This window comes from Papio anubis, chromosome 5 (assembly GCF_008728515.1).
Source record: "Papio anubis isolate 15944 chromosome 5, Panubis1.0, whole genome shotgun sequence".
Lineage (NCBI taxonomy): Eukaryota > Metazoa > Chordata > Mammalia > Primates > Cercopithecidae > Papio > Papio anubis.
The window spans coordinates 140,508,262-140,530,114 of NC_044980.1; the positions used below are offsets into that span (position 1 = coordinate 140,508,262).

The 21,853-nt window shown below is 37.8% G+C and overlaps 2 protein-coding genes across 2 annotated transcripts in view; one reads left to right on the forward strand and one right to left on the reverse strand.

The window, feature by feature from the left end:
• Nucleotides 1-21,853, forward strand: part of SCGB3A2 (secretoglobin family 3A member 2) — an 80,265-nt gene that overhangs the window by 32,351 nt on the left and 26,061 nt on the right. The gene's annotated exons all lie outside the window — the stretch shown is intronic.
• SPINK1 (serine peptidase inhibitor Kazal type 1) lies at nucleotides 6,447-14,014 on the reverse strand. The gene is made up of 4 exons (XM_009209338.3): nucleotides 13,267-14,014; nucleotides 11,500-11,531; nucleotides 9,899-10,005; nucleotides 6,447-6,571 (listed from the first exon to the last, which is right to left on the reverse strand). Exons 1-4 carry the CDS (start codon nucleotides 13,319-13,321, stop codon nucleotides 6,526-6,528), a joined length of 240 nt encoding a protein of 79 aa, XP_009207602.1. The 5' UTR covers nucleotides 13,322-14,014; the 3' UTR covers nucleotides 6,447-6,525.

Sequence of the window (21,853 nt, forward strand, 5' to 3'; positions counted from 1 at the left end):
AGCCGGGCGAGGTGGCGGGCGCCTGTAGTCCCAGCTACTCGGGAGGCTGAGGCAGGAGAATGGCGTGAACCCGGGAGGCGGAGCTTGCAGTGAGCTGAGATCTGGCCACTGCACTCCAGCCTGGGCCACAGAGCGAGACTCTGTCTCAAAAAAAAAAAAAAAAAAAAAAGACATCTCAGAAATTGGCAAGCACACAGAGAGAGTAAAAAGTGGAAGGCACATGATTCAGATTTAGAGAATTAATGAACAGTCCCCAGAGGAGGTGATACCTGTGTTCTGTTAGCCAAGAAAAAGACAGATGGATCGTGTGTATGTGTGGGGGAATGTTTGTATTTCTCTGTGTGTGTTTGTATTGTAGGGGAGTAAAACAAAAAGGACGATTCCATCAGAGAAGTAGAACAGAGGCCAGAGAGCATGACATGTTCAGGGAACTTGGAGTAATTATTTTTCAAAGAAAGGGAGGTCATCAGTGCTAACCGTTACAGAAAGCAGAGGCAACCGCAGTAGTAAATGAGATTGACAATGTAACATCACGGAAGGGCCAAGGAGCTCTGCAGTTTGACTAGTTCAACCCTTGAGGGAGTTAAAACCTCAGTTTTCTAATTGCTAAAATGAGGATCCCAGGATTCCTTGTGAGGATGCATGGGAAATATTTAATACAGAGTCTGGCACATAGAATTGTACCTGGAGGTTAGCTCCTATAACTTTTATTATTCTTTATTAACTTTCACCTTGTTCTAATTTACATCTTTAAGGTTTGAGAATTAATCTTTATGAAGTCATTCTTTTAAGTATTTTAAAGGTCCCTATAATATAAAAAAATTTCAAAAATGTAGATGTAAGCTTTCAAGAAAAGCGCATAGAATTCTTTCAGTAAAAAAAGTGTTTTTTAAAAAACCCTGAAATTTAGCACAAACATTCAAAATATAACTCATGTGCCTCTGTGCTTCCACAACCATATTTACTACAAATCTTACCAAAATTTCACTGTCTTTCTCTCTACTTCTCATTCTTTGTCTATTCAGGTGTTTATGTCTACGTTTTGTTTAATTTGATAATATGCATGGCTCTTTCTGCCTTTTTCCTTCTAATTTCCACAGTTACACATTTAAAGTTTTCTTTATTTCTAACACAACTTTTCCTCTGGTGACGTCTAATTCCTAATTTTCTCTTATTTCATCTTCTCTTCTTTTAACATGGGCTAATATGAAGTCAAAAAATTATTTTTTATTTTGTATTACACTTTTTAATTCATGAATACAAATTAAAATATTTGAATGAGTTATCCATTATCTGTCAAAAACAAAGTTAAATCACGTAGAATTTTAAGAGTTTATTGTGAATACAAAAGAATAGTTCATGAACTGGGAAACCTCAAGCTGAAAAATGCATGAAATCTCCATTTAACAGCACTTACAGCACAATTTATAGAGCCTGAAGGAGAAAGTATTTTGGTCGTTTTCATGATTAGCTGTCATATATTTGTTTTTAAAGCAACAGAGCCTATTTAAGCTGATTTATCTGTAGCTACTGGTTTAATTTCATTGAATCATGCTGAAAAGGACAAAATGCTAATCTCTATGCTTTGTTTATGTTCAAGGTTAAGATTTCAGGGAAATCAGGATGATTTAAATTTTGTTTACATGGCTGTAGGCAGTTGACCATGGGGTATCTAAATTGTAGCCTCCATTTTTATTTATTTATTTTGAACACATCTAAAAGGCACCTATCCACAAATAGCATCCCAACCAAGTAACAAGGTTTTGACTTGATCTCCAATCAGTCTATTTTGTTTGTTTTCACTATTTCTTGGCTTTTTAGTGACTTTTGATTTGTTTAAAAGCAAAAGATCTGCATTATTCCGTTTTTGTGAACATCATTTTGTTATATACATATTGCATATTTTTAGCTAAAAGTTAGCTTTTGTTTAAATAATGAAAGAAAACAAAAGATCTCTCTGCACTGGATTGTGAGAGTAAAAAAAAGCAAAATTGTTGGCAGTGCTAGGGCTTGGAAAAGCAAAAGCTTTGCATGTTTCTTAATTTAATTGCTTCCCTTATTATGCAAATAAATTGTATTTATATATAGGTGGAATAAACTAAGGTTTTTAAGAGATAAATTGGGTCAGAGAAATGGAAATAAAGGGACTATATTTTTCAAGTTCTTATTTTTCAGAAGGCTTAGTATAAATTATATTTTAAAATGTTTAATTTCAAACACATTTACTTCTCCAATGGTGCAATTTTTTTGTTTGTTTTTGATACGCTGTTCCCATCAGATAGCTTCATATTTCAAATGTTCTGAAACCAATAGAGGAAACTGTACAGAAATGTACTGGCCCCGTGAGTATGCCCTCTTGGAGTTTACTTGCAGTTCTGTGGTCCTGTATTTAATGAGGATTATAGTTCTTTTTTTCATCCAGGGATGGGGAACCTAATAGAGCTGGATTTATTACCCTATTCCCTCGCAGGGCTACAAAACCCTTCTTAGCCCACAAAATTCGTCTTCAGCCATTACTCTTGAATTTCTATTTTGGAGGCATGGTTTATAATTCTGGATTTTTTTACTATTAAAAACGGAGAGATTTTAGTCCAATCTTATACCCAGTTGAGGTATATCTTCTACAAAATTATGCAACAAATTATTACCTGAAGAAATAAATAATGCAACGAATTATTACCTGAAGAAGTAAATAATGCAATAAATTATTACTTGAAGAAGTAAAGTTTCTATCATAGAAATGTTTATATACCAGGAGACAATTGGTCACTGTTTTAGTGAGCCCAAAGCATTATAAGATGAATAATAACAATAACAATAACTAATTATTCTTGAGCACATACTATATGGCAGGCATTGTGCTATTTGCTCTATGTGGGAATTGTTATCATTAACCCCTACTGGAGATGAGGAAACTGAGACTGAGAAATTCTCCAACTTCTCCCAGGACACAGGGCTTGATGGAGGCAGACTCAGATTCAAACTCAGCCTCTCTAAATCAGAGCCTCTGATCTTAACCATTATAGTGTACATTTTCCCACTGAACCAAAATTAGTATCTGTTTAATCTCTACCCAGTTAGTCTAAATCCTACCCTTTGGGGCTAACCAGATCATGTTCAGTCCTCTTCCCCATTCATTTATGTACCAAAAAGGATACTGATTAAGTACCTCTTAGGTGTTTGATACTGTCTTTGAGCCTGTAAAACAGCAGTGAAAAAAGGATAAAATTTCTGCATCCATGGTGTTAACATTTTAATCCCTTAAATCTTTTGAAAAGACCCATCGAGTTCTAAGTGTTTTCCTTTGCTTAGCACAAATTTTCCTACTTCTTCCAACCACTCATCATGGAGCAAAATTTCAAATTCTTATCAATATTGGTAGTTTCCTTCCTCTAAACATATTCTGGTTTGTAAATAATCTCTTTTAAGACACAACTACCTGATAGGGTTTGGCTCTGTGTCCCCACCCAAATCTCATGTCAAAATCCCGAGTGTTGGAAGTGGGGCCTGGTGGGAGGTAATTTGGATCATAGGGGTGGATTTCTCAAGAACCGTTTAGCACCATCCCTTTGGTGCTGTTCTTGTGATAGTGTTGTAGGGCTTTCTCCTCAGTTCTTCTAAAAACTGTGTTCTTGTCACACAACCAGGAAAGATTAAGCTCGTGGACACATAGAAGGGTGAGAAAAATGGAATTTATTGGGCAAAAAAGGAAAAAGAGAAAAACTTTCAAACTTTCAGTAGAGCGAGAAGGAAGCCTGTTATCTGGCTTCTGCCCCACCACACAGGAACTCAAGAGGTCGGACTCCTCGCCTCTGCAAAGGGCACAAACTTCTGTGGCTCCGTGTCATTCTCCTAGTTCAGGCTGGTTGGAGGTTCACCAGGGAGCCCTTTTTACTTGGCTGTCTCAATAGTGAATGAGTTCTCCTGAGATCTGATTGTTTGTAAGTGTGTAGCACCTCCCCTCTCTGTTGCTCTTGTTTGGCCTATGTGACCTGACTGCTCACCCTTCACCTTCCACCATGACTGTAGGCCTCCCAGAAGCTGAGCAGATGCCTGCATCATCATGCTTCCTGTATAGCCTGTGGAACCATGAGCCCATTAAACCTCTTTTCTTTATAAACTATCCAGTCTCAGGTATCTCTCTTTTTTTTTTTTTTTCTTTCCCAAGACAGAGTTTCACTTTTGTTGCCAGGGCAGGAGTGCAATGGTATGATCTCTGCCCATTGCAGTCTCCACATCCTGGGTTCAAGCGATTCTCCTGTCTCAGCCTCAAAGACAGGAGAATTACAGGTGTAATCCCTGCTGGGATTACAGGTGCTCACCACCAATCCTGGGTAATTTTGGTATTTTTAGTAACGATGGGGTTTCACCATGTTGGCGAGGCTAGTTTCGAACTCCTGACCTCAGGTGATCCACCCGCCTTGGCCTCCCAAAGTGCTGGGATTACAGACGTGAGCCACCATGCCAGGCCACAGGTATTTCTTTAGAGCGATGGGAGAATGGCCTAATAAACTACCATACACGAACATAGCAATCCACATGCTTTCTGATGGGTCAGAGAGAGAACAGAACATGAGAGACAGACAGTTTGGGTTAATGGGTTACTTCTGCTTATAATCTCCAAGGCTTGTCTCTCCAGACTTGTAAACTGGTTCAATTGGGCATGAAAATTTGTAGCATTCAACTATTTAAATTCTGTTTATTATGGCAAAGGTCCTTAATATTAGGGCTGTCCTTCGAGTGTCCTCTATCTAGCATCACAGACAAGATGCTGGAAGCCATCTTGCATCCGTAACTGTTGTTAGCCTGATATTTAATGAGAGCTGTTAGACAGGGGTTTGACTGAGGCACTTGGCAGACTACAGCATCCTCTAGTGGCCAGATTTAAACTTCAAGACGTGTATATTCTGAATATCACAAAAAATTAACCTAAACCTTACAGTGTCCGGCAACTGTGTTTGGCAAGTGTGAAATAGCTTTTGACTGCTTATTTCTGGTTCAATAGGTGATCTATTTCCTGCTGTATATTAGAAAACCTGCTGCATCTCAGGCTGTATTAGCCCTCTACCTAGTTTTCCATTCTAGGCTAGTTCTTCATGAGTTTGAGAATTCAAGTTGCTTTTTCATCTTCCCCCTCCCCATCCTTCTCCTCCTCCTCCTTTCCTCCTCATCCTCCTCCTCTTTTTTTGTTCTTCCTCCTCCTCCTCCTCTACCTCCTCCTCCTTCTTTTAGTAGCTGTACATACTTTTATTTTTCTTTGGGGGCACTTCTTTAGTTTATTTGCTTCCCTGAATATAAACACATAGACCTTTTTAATAGGAAGGTGTTATCTAAAGTTTCTATAGAAAAAATAGGCAATGAATAACTCACGTGAGGTGATTGTGGCTTCATGGAAGAAGCATTGGACTTGAATTCCGTCCTGTATTATAATAAAAGCCTAAACCCACTGCTTTGTTTGCTGGCAATATTAGGCAGGTGATTTCACTTAGTTCTAAGTTTACTCATAAGATAAGGATAATCTTACAGGGTTGTTTTGGCTTACACATAAACCAAAGTGCGCTGCACAAAGGTCTCTTGATCAGTTCATCTGGTCTCTAGTCACTTTTTTCCTTGTCAGATTATCTTTTGGGAATGGTTTGATAGTAGAAGAGACCATTCCCAAAGTTAATCCAGAATCAGGCCTCCCCACCCACCTGCCTCAGGTTAGCACAGCACAAACCCATCAGGCCCTGTGAAGCAGAGCTCCCAGGGAAGCACAAGAGGAAGCCCTCCATCCAAGCTCCGGGTTATCAGGCACAACCACAGGCTCTACTTTACCACTAGTCACCTTAGTAACTAATGGGGAACTGGCCCTGCTGGCGAAGAACTAAGGCTACGTCCACAAGCTGCTCCATAGCCTTGTTAAGAAAATGTACTTTTTTTTCTGTTTACTCAGTGATTCAAATCTTTTTGAGACAATTATGTTTGACCCAAACTCTACATTCTGAGATAAGTGGAAAATCTCAAAGACTAAACTCTATTACACCAGACAGGCAACTCTGTGACCATGCATGTAGACCTGTGCCAGGCTCAATAGATGCTCAATCAAATCCCAAGGAAACCTAAAGGAGTTACTTCAGTCAGCAAACTGTGATGGGTAACATGTTTCTGCACTGGGTATTTTCCAGTTGTTCCTTAAAATAGTAGTCCAGTCCTCTGCAGAATTACTTGCATTCATGATCATCCGTGCTCTGCCATTTAATATCTGCAATCACATTTTCTCAGGCAGTGACCTCAAGATGGAAGAAAGATGAGGAAAGAAAAGGAATTGTGAGGGAAAAACCCTGTGTGAAATTACAGGATTCCTGGTGTTTTTAAAACTTGGTCTATTCTGAGTCTTGCCAAAGTCCCCTGACCCTGGTATAATCAAACATACCTTTGAGGAAAAAGCAAATGGAAACAACAGGGAGTATTCAGATGCATTTATTCAACAATCAGGCCAGCCAGGCCTCACAGTGACCTGATGGGATTTCAAAACCTTGGTTCTCAGCAAGGCCCAGATTTTCGAATGAGGACAGAAGTCTGGCGCTTCCTGCAGTAGAAATTAAAAAAAAAAAAAATCAGCTTAAACTTTATTGACAAAAAAGTGACTATGGGAGAAAAACGGGGGAAAATAACTTCATTTAAAGTAGAGGGGTTTGAGATTTAGAATCTTTTCTCTTTCATTCATTTATACATTCACTTACTCATGAATTCATCAAATATTTATTGATTACTGTTGTATACTCTAAGGATACAACAGAAAGGAAAAACATCTGTCCTTACAGTTTTTACAGACCTAGTGGAGTATTACAGTGAACCCCTGAAATTAAACTCAAATCCATCATTGCATCTTTTGCTCCTGATGCCTCTGCCTTCGCCACCAGGTTTCCATCTGAGCTGCTGCCTGAGCTATCGTTGGACCTTCTAATTGACTGACCTTTCATCTTAGAGCTCTAGGGATTCATTTCTGTGAGGTCTCGCAAAACTAAATCATATATTTATTCCACATGATTCCTGCCAGTTCTAAACATCCTCCCCTCCAGATAAAACCTCTCTGTTCGCCCCACACTGCCATTACCAAACCAGTTTTCTCTTCTCTAAGCTAAATATCTCTAAATGTTGTAATTGTTCCCTAGAAGACTGTTTCCAGGTCTTTAATTTTTCTAACCATTTTTTTCTTTGAACATACTGGCTTACAAAAATTCTTCTACTTCTCTATTACTGGAGGACATCTGACTTCCATATACTTTTTTTTTCTTTTCTTTCTTTCTTTCTTTTTTTTTTTTAGACAGAGTCTCACTCTGTTGCCCAGGCTGGAGTATAGCAGTGTGATCTTGGGTCACTGCAGCCTCCGGCTCCCGGGTTCAAGTGATTCTCCTGCCTCAGCCTCCTGAGTAGCTGGGATTACAGGTGCATGTCACCACGCCCGGCTAATTTTTGTATTTTTAGTAGAGACGGGGTTTTACCATGTTGGCCAAGCTGGTCTCAAACTCCTAACATCAAGTGATCCGCCTGCCTGGGCCTTCCAAAGTGCTGGGATTACAGGCATGAGCCACCATGCTCAGTGAAACTCTTTAAGACTTTTTAATGCTTTCTTGTCCCACAATCATTAAGTACTCATTAATACTGATTTCCAAATCAGTTAGCATACATAAGCACACATACCTAAACAGAATAAACAAGAGTTGCTATGCTGTTCACTCTAGTTTCATATATTCACTGTCGACATACAGCTATGTAAATTTAAATTAGTTTAGATAATATTAAATATTCAGTTTATCAGTTATGCTAGCCACATTTAAGTTAGTGTTAGCCACATTAAGGCTACTGTTTTGTGGCTAGTGGCTATGTATTAGACAGCATAAACATAGAACATTTCCATCATTATAGAAGGTTCTATTGGAAATGCAGATTTATGGAAAAGAATTTGCCAGTACAGATTTCCTGTGAAGACATAGAAGGAATAGAAAAAGTGTTTTTTGAATATATTTGCCAAGCATATAATGACCAAGAAGACTGATTTGCAAGCCCTTGTTTGGTATTATCTACTTGTCTCAAACTAGGATCAGCATCTGGCTTTAGTTGCTAGGTAATAAGTTGGGGACTTTTAATCAACAGTGAAAAGGGCAATGTCATACATTAGGAAATATGTTGTATTTGAGAAAGCAACATTTTGTCTCTAGACCTAAATTTTCTTATCTGAGAAATATAGGAAGAGAGGTCATGTTTTCTAGCATAGAAATGTGCCTCCCGTATTTACATATTTTTGAACAAACAGAAAGAGTAAACAGAAACTTGTAGGTTTCAGAGACTAAGCAGACAGAGTGTCCCAGCCCTCTACTAATATTTTTCTAACGTTTCACTGTAAATGTTGAGTGGCACTTGGAAATTTCCCAAGTCTCAAAGCTGTTGTTCTCTTGCTTTCTCCTCCCATTGGATGGAAAGTTGATGTTTGACCTTAATGTCAAGAACGTGGGTCATGAGAAAACTAACAGGTGGCTTCAAATTCCTTTTACAAGTCTTAGTTATGGAAACGGATTCATTACAAAGTAGAATACCTAAGGTTTTGGGTCTAAAACTTCAAGATATTAGACCTCTCATCCTGGGGACCTATTTCCACGATACTTGCTAAACTCTGAGAATTTTCCACAATGGTTTAAACCAGCCCAGGAAGAAGGTTTGCATTACAGGCAAGGAAAGTTATGCAGTAGAATATAATAGAAATTTACACAGTCATTTGAGCCTGAGTCAAAGTCTTTAATATCAGGTCAATCTCAGAAAAACTAAAGTCACTCGTGGAATCCCCTTTTATTTGTTTTGTTCATTCCACACCTTTATTTAACCTGGCATGCTCTTTTGATATTGCCAAAATTCAGAGCTCTATTTAAATGGCATTCTATTCTTTTTTTTTTTTTTTTTTCCTTTTTTTTTTTAATGGAGTCTCACTCTTGTCACCCAGGCTGAAGTGCAGTGGCACAATCTCAGCTCACTGCAACCTCCGCCTCCCAGGTTCAAGCGATTCTCCTGCCTCAGCCTCCTGAGTAGCTGGGGTTACAGGTGCCCACCACCATGAGGTTTCACCATGTTGGCCAGGCTGGTCTCAAATTCCTGACCTCAGGTGATCTACCTGCCTTGGCCTCCCGAAGTGCTGGGATTACAGGAGTGAGCCACGGCACCGGCCGGCATTCTATTCTTTTCATGGATCCTTTCTTGGCCCCTTTTAATAACAAAAAATATGTATCCCTGCTTCACTCCTGTTGCACTTTATTTACACCTTATCTTCTGGCATTTGCCCAAAATTATAAGAAGCCATCCTATATGTGCTCATGACGTTTTCTTAGTCATAAGCACCAGTAAGACAAGGAATATTAGCATAATGCTTTACACATGCTAAGGTTTCAGTTGCTGAGTGAGATAGGAAATTTGTGTCCAATCTGTTTCTCTGTATCCCATCTCTTACTCATGGATACTGAGAAAATGAAGCTTTACTGAAACTGGCTTTCATATCCATGAGTAAAAATACATTTTTGGTTTATAATCTATACAATTTATATTTGCATAAATGAGAGCTTTAAAAAACACAATCATTGCAACCACTAATATTTCTTTTTAATTAAAAGTATTTTGTGTGTATAAGATTAATAAAAATCCAATCTATCAACTATTTTGCTGTAAAAATGTAGACTTCTATCATAAAAGTGACTTTTTAAAAATAATATTATAATGCTAAATGTATAAAAAGGAGAATAAGAAAGAGATAACTTTTTGGAAAAAGTAAACAGTTTGCTTCTCTCAGGGTGAGATTCATATTATCAGTATATTTGAAGATAACTATCTTAAAATATATAGTTTAAAAGAAACTCAAGTTTGTACTCACTGATTTTCAAAACATAGCACACATTCATTGGGATAAGTTTTTCCATCAGTCCCACAGACAGGGTCGTATATCTTGGTGCATCCAGTAAGTTCATTGTAACATTTGGCCTAAAAATGGAATTAAACAGAATCATTTCCCATTATTCTCCATTCTTGAGTTCATAGCAAAATCTCTGAAATGGTTTTAATTTCTCTGGGGCACAACTGTGATTGGGAGAACGATACTGTGTGTTGTAAGAGAAATAACCTAAGATCTCGAGACAGAAAACCTTGTTTTAAGTCATGCCTCTGCTATTTCTAAACTGTGTGACATTAGTAAGTCCTATGGCCCTTCTGAAACTCAGTCAGTTCATCTGCAAAATGGTGATGATATTACCATTTCCCACCTATCTCATAGTGTTGTGAGGTTTGCACGGATGGGTGAGATAATGTTCAAGTTTACAGTTACTGCAGATGCTGGCATCTCTCAGGCTGGCCACATCTTGAGGCATGTTCTTCCTTGTACACTATAGTCCACACACACTGGCCTTCTATTTGGCACTTAAAGGCACTAGCCATCATCCAGTGTTGGAAGTCTTTGCATTCTACTCTAGTAAGAGTTTATAATCATCAAATGATTGGCATTGTCCTAGACACTGTCCTAGTGCTTTTTACATATTATTCTGTTTAAACCGCCTAACTATCCTGTGAACTAAGTATTATATTCTTCTTCAGGTGAAGATAATGAGGCACAAAGCAATAAAATTAGCCAAGGACACCTAGCTAAGGAATTCCTAAATTCAGAATTCAAACCTAGTCAGAGTTCCTGAGCTTTAGCTCTTAACTACTTCATTCTACTACATCTCCCCACCAGTTTTGCTTTGCTAACACTCATTATTATTATTATTATTATTATTATTATTATTATTTTTGGCTCAAAATGACCCCTCACTTACTTCGGAGCACCCTCCCTGATCTCTCTAACTAGGCTAAGTTCCTAATGGCAGCATATCTTTTTCATAACACTTATCACAAATGTAATAATGTATTCATTCATGAACTTTTGGTCTATTAGCTGTCTCTGACTAGATATAAATGTACTGAGAAGAGGGACACTTCTTCCTCTGGTCTCCAAATTTACTGAAATTACCTTTTAAACAAAAAAATATGAAAAGGTTAGAGTTAGAATATTTTTCTAGAAGAAGAACCTAGTTTATTATTGTCTGTTGTTCATTATAAATTAGAGCCACACCTTGGTCATTGGGAGAGCTGCATGCCAACATGGTCAAACTGGCTGTAAGGAGGAAGGGCTACTTGGAGTGAACTTGAGAAGGCTTCCACCCCAAATACTTGTTTACAGCTATCACTAGTTTATATAAAAACCCCTTCACAGCAAGCACTGTAGGACTATATAGAACTTGCTTATACATCAGTGAAATTGTCCTTCAATATATGCCTGTGGGGTGGAACTACTATTACCGTTTGCATTTCACACGTTAACCCTCCCTAGCATTCATACTCCTCTTAACTTCAGGCTCAACTGAAAGGTGACAGCAGGGCTACATTTTTGTTGGATCAAACTGTTCCAGCCTGAGAAATAAGAAATCACAAATATCTCTTTACCTCTCTTCCCAGGGAGTCAGCTCCAGTGTTACCTAGAAATAAATCAGATATGATAAGTTGGGTCCTAAACGAGAGAAGTCAGATCTATTCTTCATCAGAATTCTCTGCTTTCATTGCAGACCGTGACTTCTTTACTAGGCTCTTTCATTCCCCACCCTTTCTGATTTCTATAATCTTCCAAAAGTATCTGACTGATTTTCCTGCACCCCTTCCCTGGCAAAACCTTAAAAAGATTAAGTAAAACTTTGATTATGACGAAAGCATCTCAATTTGATGTTTTAGGAAGTTGATCTATTTCCTTGAAAATAGAAATTATGTACTCACTGCTGGAAATGTATCAGGCACTGAGCAAATTATCTTTTGAATCCTCACAAACATTCTCAAAACCAGTTACTAGATCTTTAATCTCATAATTAGTGAAGGATAATTTTTATCTGTTTACAGATGAAAGTATGGAGAGTTTTTATAACTAGCTGTGAAACAGTTATCACAAGCAGTAACCAGGCCTTCTGATGCAAAATTAGCTTTTTCAATTACACTTAAATTCTCTTTTGTAAGTAATGTTGAAATAATAGAGATCTTTTGCCAACTCACTATCAGTTCCCGAAGAGCTATTTCCAACAATTGCATCATATGGACTATGGGTCCAACTCACATTTATTGAATTTACAGGTAGTCAAAATAGCTAATCTCCGTTCCCCGGAAGATAGCATAGGTTTTGCTGACAACATGTAGAAAATGATAACTGTGGATGAGTTCATGGAAGCGAAGGGGAATTAATCTGACAGCATCCAAATAAGGAAATATTTGTGAAAATTAATTTTTAATATCATCAATCTTTGAGGTGATCTGGGTAAAGAGGTAGTTCTTTGTATCTAAATGTAATGAAAATTAGTGAGGCATCTAAGAGCTTAGAGAATTTCCCCCAGGATAGTCAGAACTTGATGTTGTTGGGGGCCCACTGGCTTTTAGAATCTAGTTGAATCTAAAAACTGATGAGCAGGTGCTCATCACAAGCATCTATTTGTATTAATTAACATGCATGAGGAGGGGGAAAGGGAACACTGACAGCTGCCATAAGTATTCGGCGAATACAACAAACAATATTCTTCCTCTTCTTAGCAAAGTGCTGATTTGGCTCTCCACAGAATCTGTCGCTACACGAGAGGTGAAGTTGAAAATGTTAACTATTTCCAATGATAAAAAGGAAACTGATCTTGGCTCTGCGGGTTCAGAGTTGTCTGTTAACATTGTCAAGATGCAGTTGGGGGTAATGTGCACCATGTATTCAAGCAGAATGTTTTCTTTCAAAACATTCAAAACGTGTAATGTAAATACACAAAATGCAATTTTTGTATTTCCAGATACTAATAAGAAATACCAGAAATTGAAAATAAAAACTCCCCTTTATATCACATATATTATTGTAATTTGGCCTTACACATTTACAAAATTAGAAGTATAGTTAAAATTGAAATATTTTTACCCTTTTTTCTCTACCGTATTCCAACAAAGGGTCAGCCACACCAATAGAGGAAAACCATTTTATCTCTAGGCAGTTCTTACTAGCAGAATTGTTTTCCTTATAGTAAGTTAAAAATCCCTCTTAAAAAATAATTCTTATCTGTGGATTCTATTTCATCTCATTAGGTCCAAAAGATCTCTCGAAGACTAGACTACATCAAAAGTCTAGAAGATAATGTGCTCCACAAAGCAACAGGTCAAAATGATTTTATTTAAATTTGAAAAATATGCAAAAACACTTACCAGATAGACTCAACAGGGCCAAGGCACTGAGAAGAAAGATGCCTGTTACCTTCATGGCTGAAATTCTGCGTCCAGAGGTCAGTTGAAAACTGCACTGCACTTACCACGTCTCTTCAGAAGCCTGGGACTGGAAGGGTCATATGGCAGACGACAGCAAGGCCCCACCTACTGGGCTATGTCATAGATCTCCCTAGTTATTGATTGACTCTGTGTTGTAGCCTGGCCTCCAGGTTCTGGGAATGTCACCTGCGTAAGAAAGGTGAAAGGAGCCAGGTGGGCCTGAAACATGCAAGGCAAACATTCTGTCAGGAAAATAGTTCTAGTGGTTAGTTTGATCCCGCTCTCTCTATGGTTGGGGGAAAGTCATACCCTTCTGAAGCCTGTTTTCTCCCCTGTAAGGTGAACCCAAAGATCCCTTCTACTCTGTAGGTCTGGATAGATGAGCAGGTATGGATAGCGACTAGAAAGAATTTTATTCCAAGTAGGATAAAACCTCTCCATTCTTTCTTCCTTTCCTCCACTCTTCATTTCTTATTCTTCTTTCTCTTTTCTCTATTTTTCTATCACCCATTCACAAAGCTTAAAGTAGCTGATGGAGTGGCAGATGAGAGGGAAAGAGAGAGCAAGAGAGAGAGAGGACTCAGTTCCCTAAAGCGTGTATTCTAGAGTAGAGGGTGCTTGTTGGAGTCACTTTTGCTGTGCTTCTGTGTATTCATCTGGAAATTAAAATAATAATAACATCTAACTCAAAGGGTTACTCTTTCATTTGAGAATATGTGCTGGTTATCTACCATGTGTTGTTGGAAGAGAATTCTCCATCCTCTCTCATGTTTCTGCATGTCTTATGAGTAGAGGTACCGATAACCTTTGTTTCAGACTATCTTTTTAAGGGTGTTTGTATAGCAAATGACCTTAGCAAATATGTAATGTCTCCCTCTGCATCAAAAGGCAGGTTTGTTTACTGTTTAGTGTAATAAAGTTAATATCTCCTTCTAGGGCAAAGATCATGTTAATTGCCCTATTTAAAAGATTTCGGGTTTTTAAAAGCTTGGCCTTGCTTTCCTTTAACACACTGTACTTTCACTGCAAGTATCACTTGATGTGCCTTACATTGGCCTGTGGAAATTGGGGCTTGGGAAACCAGAACAAATTCCAACACTCTGGCTGTTGCTATGGAATAATTAAGTCCCTTATCTCTGAGCCAGGAGTCTGTGCCTTCTGCCAGAAACCATTATAATGTGGCAGGTTAACTTCTTAGCTTCCAAGTAGGATAAAATCTCAAACCCTTTCCAAGTCATGACAAGAACTGTATTTATCTCTCGAGACAGATCGGTAAATAAAAATAACAATCTCTGTCTTCATGGAGCTTCCATTGCATTTTTGTTGAGGGAGGCAGGTGACAAAAAATAATAAATGATTATAAAATATATCAGATATATATTATGGAGAAATGGATAGGAAGGATAAGGGTGCTGGAGGGTTAAGGAGATATGTATTATAGCATAATCAGAAGAGGTCTTGCTTTTCAGGTGATATCAAACAGAGACATGAAGGAAATGAGGATTTGAACTATGTAATTATTCCAAGGATGTGCATTCCAGACAGAGAGAATAGTAAGTGCAAAGGCTGTGAGGCTGACGTTGGTTTGACATGTTTGAGAAACATCCAAGAGGACAGTCTGGCTTCCAGCAAAGTGATAGAGGGCAGAATGGGAGATGAAATAAAGGAAGCAGTGAGGGTCTAGATCTAGTGTAGGCTAGAGTAAGGACTTTGGTTTTTATCAAAGGGAAGCTTTGGAAGTGTTTAGTTCTTGACATCACTATTTGGATGTTTTACAGCTACTTCAAATCTAATATGTCCCATACTACTATTTTGATCTTTCACCACAGTATTTTTGTCTCTATTCTCCCTACAGCTTCTTTTCTTTCCAGTTGATCACTCAAGCCCAAACCTCATTGTTCTCCCTGATATTTCCCTTTCCCCTTTCTGTGCATCATCTTCCACACTTAATTTGCTACTAAGTTCTCTTCTTGGATTCGTGTTCAAAATAACCTCAACCCCGGACACTTCTCATTAGCTTCCACTGTCATATCTAAGACAACGCCATCATTTCCCCCCTGGGTTTCTGCATTTCCTGCAAAGAGTTTCTCAATATTTGTTGTTATTTCTTCCGTAAAGTTGCTGCCCATGGAACAGTCAAGGGATGTTTATGGACTGCAAATTTGATAATGTCTCTGTCCAGTTTCTCATTGTTCAGAATGCTCAGGAAGAATTTAGGTTCTGCATGACTTGGCTCCTTTCTATCTTTATTCCCCAAGAGGTTCTTCCTTGCTCAATCCGGTTATTTCCTTGCTACTTTGGTCATTTCTCTGTTACCCTTTGCTAGGGCCAAGAAAACAAAACAAAACAGCTTTGCACCCTCTAAAGTTAAAAGGTTAAGTGGTAGGTATTTTCTCATTAAGCCATTCTTTCTGGGTCTTCCTTTACTTCTTTCTGCATCTAGATTAATGCCTCCTATTGTATGATTTCATAAAACCCTTCATTGCACTTAAAATAATTCCAACTCTAAAGCTATTTGTAAGTTTATTATGTAATATCTCTTTATTTTTAGAGAGCAAATACAGCTGCTTTATTTATTGTAGCACTTAATAAAGTGTCTGGAAAATAGTAGACACTAAATAAATATTTCCTAAAAACATAAATTAAGAGATAAATGTATATACTTCTGAAGACCAAGGTTTATGCCTTGTTCATTTCTGTGTCTCCAGTGCCTCCAGTTGAGTAGCCATTCATTGGCTCATCATCAGGCCTTTTATTCCTTCAACTATTAGTATATTCAAATATCCATCAAGTCCTTACTATACGAAAACTTTTGGCTGAGTGCTGGGGAAATGGATATGATGTCTGCCCTCATGGAGTTTAGTCTTAGCATTGATAGATATTGGTTGAATCATATTTGATTTGATTTGGGATGAAAATATATTTGTTCTTTTCATCTCAAATCATTATTTAAATAGTAGTTTTGTGGCCAGTAAGAAACTTCCAATAACCACTGTTAAGAAGGGTTCATATGTGAGAAAAGGATTTTTTTTCCTTGGGTCTCACAAGCAGTGTGGGGAGAAGGGAGTTGGCTGGGATCTGGTCACGTAAACTCATTAGATAATAATAGCAACAGTAATAACTTTAGATTTAGGCCTGCCTGATGCCAAAGCCTGGGCTCTTTTCACCAAACAGTGCTTTTTAAACATTTGACTGTGAACCTAAAGTAAAAATTTTGGGGTATGGCCTAGTATATGTATTATATGTAGATGTGGGAGCAGACAAACACAGTTGTTAAAAAATAAAACATAGTCTTATTATAATGAGGACTCTTGATAGATTTTTTAATTCTATTCCATCTCAGTTCACCAATACTAATCTGTAATTAGAAAAATATTTCACTACAGAAACATAGACCCTAGACAATCTTGTTTTTTAAATCACTACAATACTAAGATGAATTCTCGTTAAAAACTGGCCCTAAATTTGTGATAGGGAATGGCCCTTTTCAGACAACAAGTTGAAGAGGATAAACAAAACCTATGGAGAGAGGAGCCTGTCTCCAGTTATAAATCTGCCATTTCAACTGTGATATGACTGGGTAAAACAGTTTTCTCAACTACAAAAATACACATCATACAGTGTTCATTTGGTGTGAGAATAAACTGAGAAACCATAAGTCAATATTGTGCAAAAATATTATTCCTCACATCTCCAGGAATTATAATTGCTAGCTAGTAATGCTATCACCCTCCTTCCGTGAATTAGAACAATAGAAAATATATTGAGGCCTCATACGATCAATTCTTGACAGAATAAATATTGTTTGCCCTGGGAGATGAGGAGTGCATTGACCAGAGAAATCCTGCTATAGTGCTAGACTATTAGTCATACTGAATGTGTTTACATTGCTCAACCTTGTGTACATTTTTTCCTTTTCTTCTTTACCGGTCTGAGTACATGTTTATGCATGTCTATCTTTGGGAACTCAAGCAAACATATTATGACCTACTCCCTTCTGATTCAAGGACTAATTATTCACCTGAGTAAAGAGTGATGACAAAACTCAAGAGAACTGCTCTAACGGATGTTGACAATACATGCTGGAATGGGGATGTTGGGCTGGCACCTGTTGATTTTCACATTCTGTGCCCAAAATTTAACTAGTAAGAAAAAAATGACAGAAACTGGAGATATACAGCTTATTATATTTAGCCTGACATTTGGAGACTTCCTTGACATAGTTGCATCTTAACTCTTCAACTTTTATTTTTCATTATTTAGAGAACTTCATGACTTTTCATAAATGACCTCTTGTTTTTATTCCACTACTCGTTCTCCAGATAGGTCGCATGTGTACCTATTTCCTGTGCGCATCCTCTACAGCTTGGGTAAAATGTCTGTGGTGCTTGATGCAATTAGGAATGATTTTCTCACTTTCCTTTGCCTCTCCTAGTAGTTTGTAAAGCTATCACTTAATAATCACATTGATTACATCCTCCTCATCATCATTATCACTATAGCCACTACTAATATTTTTCAAAGGTTTCTATTCATCAATCACTGTAGTATTTTATTTTCATCATTTAAATCCTGATAGCATTGTTATTTCTCTTTTATAAGAAAGGAAACTGAAGCACAGAGATTTCAATTTTCTTGTTCCTGGTAACAGATTAGTAGATATGGTATTTGCTGATTTTTGTGTGTGTGTGTGTGTATGAACTTAATCTTAACGTCATGATGAGAACGCTGGATTAAACTCCAAGAAGCCAGGATTCTTAATTTAATACTGCCACACAGAAAGGGTTGTCTCCTCATCCATGTAAACCCTGCACTTAAGCATGTCTCTGTTATAGCACGTGAAACTGGAAATTCTAATTTTTCATTTTTCTTATTTGTCTCCTTTACTAAACTCCTGGATGTCATGACCTTTTGTCTACAGAGTCAAGTACACTGTTAGATCCAGTGGCACCTGATAACATGGGCAAAATCCATGCCTTCTAAGCATTTGTGGGCATAGTAGACGTTAATAAGATTGCAAAGAAATGGTAGAGGGAATTGCACCACACACAGGGCAACAAAATACTTTAAAAACATGTCAGCCTTTGTAACTACTCTTAACTGGAAGTCTTTCTTGGTCATTTCCCACCAAGCAGTAGCCAAACTTACAAATGTTGGTTACTCTTTATTCATTCTCTTTTCTACGCTCTCCAGCCAGGAATGAAACAACCAGTTTCTTTCCTTGTCTAGAACAGAAACAGATGACACTTTGACTCTGGAGATACCATATCTAACAAGTTCTTTTCAGGATATTTTCCCAAAAAAGACAGTTCTTTCCTTAAAATAAATTCTGGTGCCAGCTGTAAAGATAGTAACATTACCAGCATGTGGTTTAATGACTGAAAGTCTAATCTTGGCAGAATGACAGACCTCAGTTCAAACCTATGTGTGATTTTGAGCTAAACTTCACATTTATGACCGTCAATTTTCATAATTTTTCCTCCAAATACCCTCAGGCTGGATGGGTTTTAAAACTCAATTTTTTTTGTAAATTTTTAAAAAGTTATATGATGCAGTTCAGAAAGCCCAGTGGTGCCTGGCACAACATGCTTTAATCACACCAATAATTCTTCAGCAAAACATATCATGTAGTGAAAATAATTATCCTTAAATCATCTCTTGACAGATTTTGCTGTCAAATGAGTTACAAAATGAAATGAACGAAAAACTTCTGAAACAAAACAAAAACAAAACAAACCCCTCTGTGGGTTTGAAATGATGAATTAGGGACTGTGGACCTGTAGATACTTCACGGCATTCTTACGAGGAATAAAGAGGATAATGCCTTTACATAAGGCTCATAGTTCAGGCTGGGACAATAAGGGGTTAATAAGTGCCTGTGCCTACTGCTACTATTGCTGCCATGTGATGGTTCATGTCACATTTGGGATCAACTACCTGCCCTTTCTCTTTCCTTGTATTGGTGTAATTGTTTCCTTATTTTATGTTTAATTTATAGGAAGCTTCTGAAACTGCTCTTACGTTAGCTTTTTTCTTTCTTCTTTCTTTTTTTCTTTCTCTCTCTCTTTCTTTCTTTCTTTCTTTCTCTTTCTTTCTTTCTTTTTCTTCTTTTTCCTTTCTTTCTTTCTCTTTCTCTCTTTCTTTCTTCCTTTCTTCCTTTCTTTCTGGCAGAGTCTCACTCTGTCGCCTGGGCTGGATTACAGTGGCATGATCCCGGTTTACTGCAATCTCTGTCTTCTGCTTCAAGTGATTCTCCTGCCTCAGCCTCCTGAGTAGCTGGGACTACAGGCAAGCACCGTGGTGCCTGGCTAATTTTTGTATTTTTAGGGGAGAGGGGGGTTTTACCATGTTGGCTATGCTGCTCTCATGGGGGGGATCCACCTGCCTCGGCCTCACAAAGTGCTGGGATTACAGGCATGAGCCACTGCACCCAGCCACATTAACTTTTCTAATAGGGACAAGCCATCTGTGTTGGAGACCAACTGTCTTAGACACAGAAGAGTTTTGTGAATGACTCCTATCAGCTCTCTTCACTGATAGACCTCTGGGTCTCATTTTCCAGCAGCTTTGCTCTTCTCTCAGCTGGCACTGATCCCCTACAGCAATCATTAACTAAATGTTCAAACGTAAGACAAGGAAGCATCCAGTTGAGAAACGTGTTTACTGGAAGAAAAAAAAAATGTTTCTTGTAACGTATGAAAATCAAATAATAATTCTGTAGCTAAAGGTAGTAGCGTATATCTGGGGACAAAAGGTCAATTAATATATAACCACATTTCAGATAAGGAAATATAGAATGGCTGTAGAACAACAATAGCAAGAGGGAGAGTGTACGAAGATCTTAGAAACAATTTCAGTAGATTCTGGCTTCTAGTCCCATACTCTTAACCAAACGTCTTATATTTTATTAATGAATTTATTCTTGCCAATTCATATGATCAGTTTTACTCTTTCTCACTTTTCTAGATGTATTGTATATGTCTCCAGACTCTAGCTGGCTTCACTGTACTGTGGAACATTTCCACATAATGCCCCGATATCGTTTCAAACATACTTTATAAAACATATCTGATTATTTTATTTCTTAACAATTCTCCTTTCCCAAATTTCTCCAGTTCTCTTGAGAGCATTGCCATTATTTCAAATCTTAGGTTTAGAGTCTCCTTGGGTCTTGTTCTTTGCTTTTCCATGACCCTTGATCTAATCCATCATCAATTTTTCTAATTCATCTTTCATCTATATTCATCTTTCTATTCATCTTCCATTGCTCTAGGCCTAGAGTATTCCCCCATGGTCTCTCCTACTTGCTATAGGCTATCCATCTCATGGTCCTGAAGAGGGAGAGGACCTGGATTGGTGACTTGATCTGCCACTCACCAACACTGTGATCTTTGTCCCCTCTTTCCTTCACCAGCCTCCTATTTCCCCTAACATAGTCACTGTATTAGTCTGTTCTCATGCTGCTAATAAAGACATACCCAAGACTGCGTATTTTATAAAGGAAAGAGGTTTAATTGACTCACAGTTCCACATGGCTGGGGAGGCCTCAGGCAACCTACAATCATGGCAGAAGGAGAAGTAAACACATCCTTCTTCACATGGCAGCAGCAAGGAGAAGTACTGAGCAAAAGGGAGAAAAATCCCTTATAAAACCATCAGAGCTTGTGAGAACTTACTATCATGAGAACAGCATGAGGGTAACCACACCCATGATTCAATTACCTCCCCACCAGGTCCCTCTCATGACACATGGGGATTATGGGAACTACAATTCAAGATGAGACTTAGGTGGGAACATGGGCAAATCATATCAGTCATTAAACCATGTTAAACCTACTTGACTCTGTCTCCACATTTGTTTTGCTGATTCTTCCTTCGTTCAGACGATTATCAACTTGTTTACGTTGCCTAAGTGTTCATTGCATCCTGCTATTTTAAAAATATAAACGTATTTTAGGATAGTTTTAGATTTGTCAAAAAATTGTAAAGTTTGTACAGAAAATGTATGGATATCCTTAACCCAGTTTTCCCTATTCTTAACATTTTACATTACCTGGGTACATTTTTCAAAACTACCAAACAAACACTGGCATATTACCATTAATTAAACACCACACTTCATTGTGATTTCACTAGTTTTACCACTGGTATTCTTTTCCTGTTCCAGGATCTCATCTAGGATATAACATCACATTTAGTGATTGTATTTCCTTAGTCTCTTCTGATCTGTAACAGAACAGACTAAGAAAACACACCATTAAACGTGGGAAAAAATAACTGCCCTTAGTCTCTTCTGTAACAGATCAGAAAAGATTAAGGAAAATTAGTTATTCCTCATTTTTCATTACCTGGACAAGTTTTAAGGAGTAGTCAGGTATTTTTTCAAATATCCCTCAATTTTTTTAAATGTTTTTCCCATGAGTAGACTGCAGTTAGGGATTTGGGGAAAGAACCTCCAAATTAAAGAGATCAGATACCTTTCTCATCAGATATTATGGACACATGCTATTAATATGACATCACCCGT

Coding starts and splice junctions, on each gene's coding strand:
- SPINK1 (XM_009209338.3), bottom strand. CDS start 13,321: ATGAAGGTAACAGGCATCTTTCTTCTCAGTGCCTTGGCCCTGTTGAGT. Junction 11,532..13,266: donor GGCCCTGTTGAGTCTATCTG/GTAAGTGTTTTT, acceptor ATTTATTTCTAG/GTAACACTGGAGCTGACTCC. Junction 6,572..9,898: donor GTGCTATGTTTTGAAAATCA/GTGAGTACAAAC, acceptor TTTCTACTGCAG/GAAGCGCCAGACTTCTGTCC.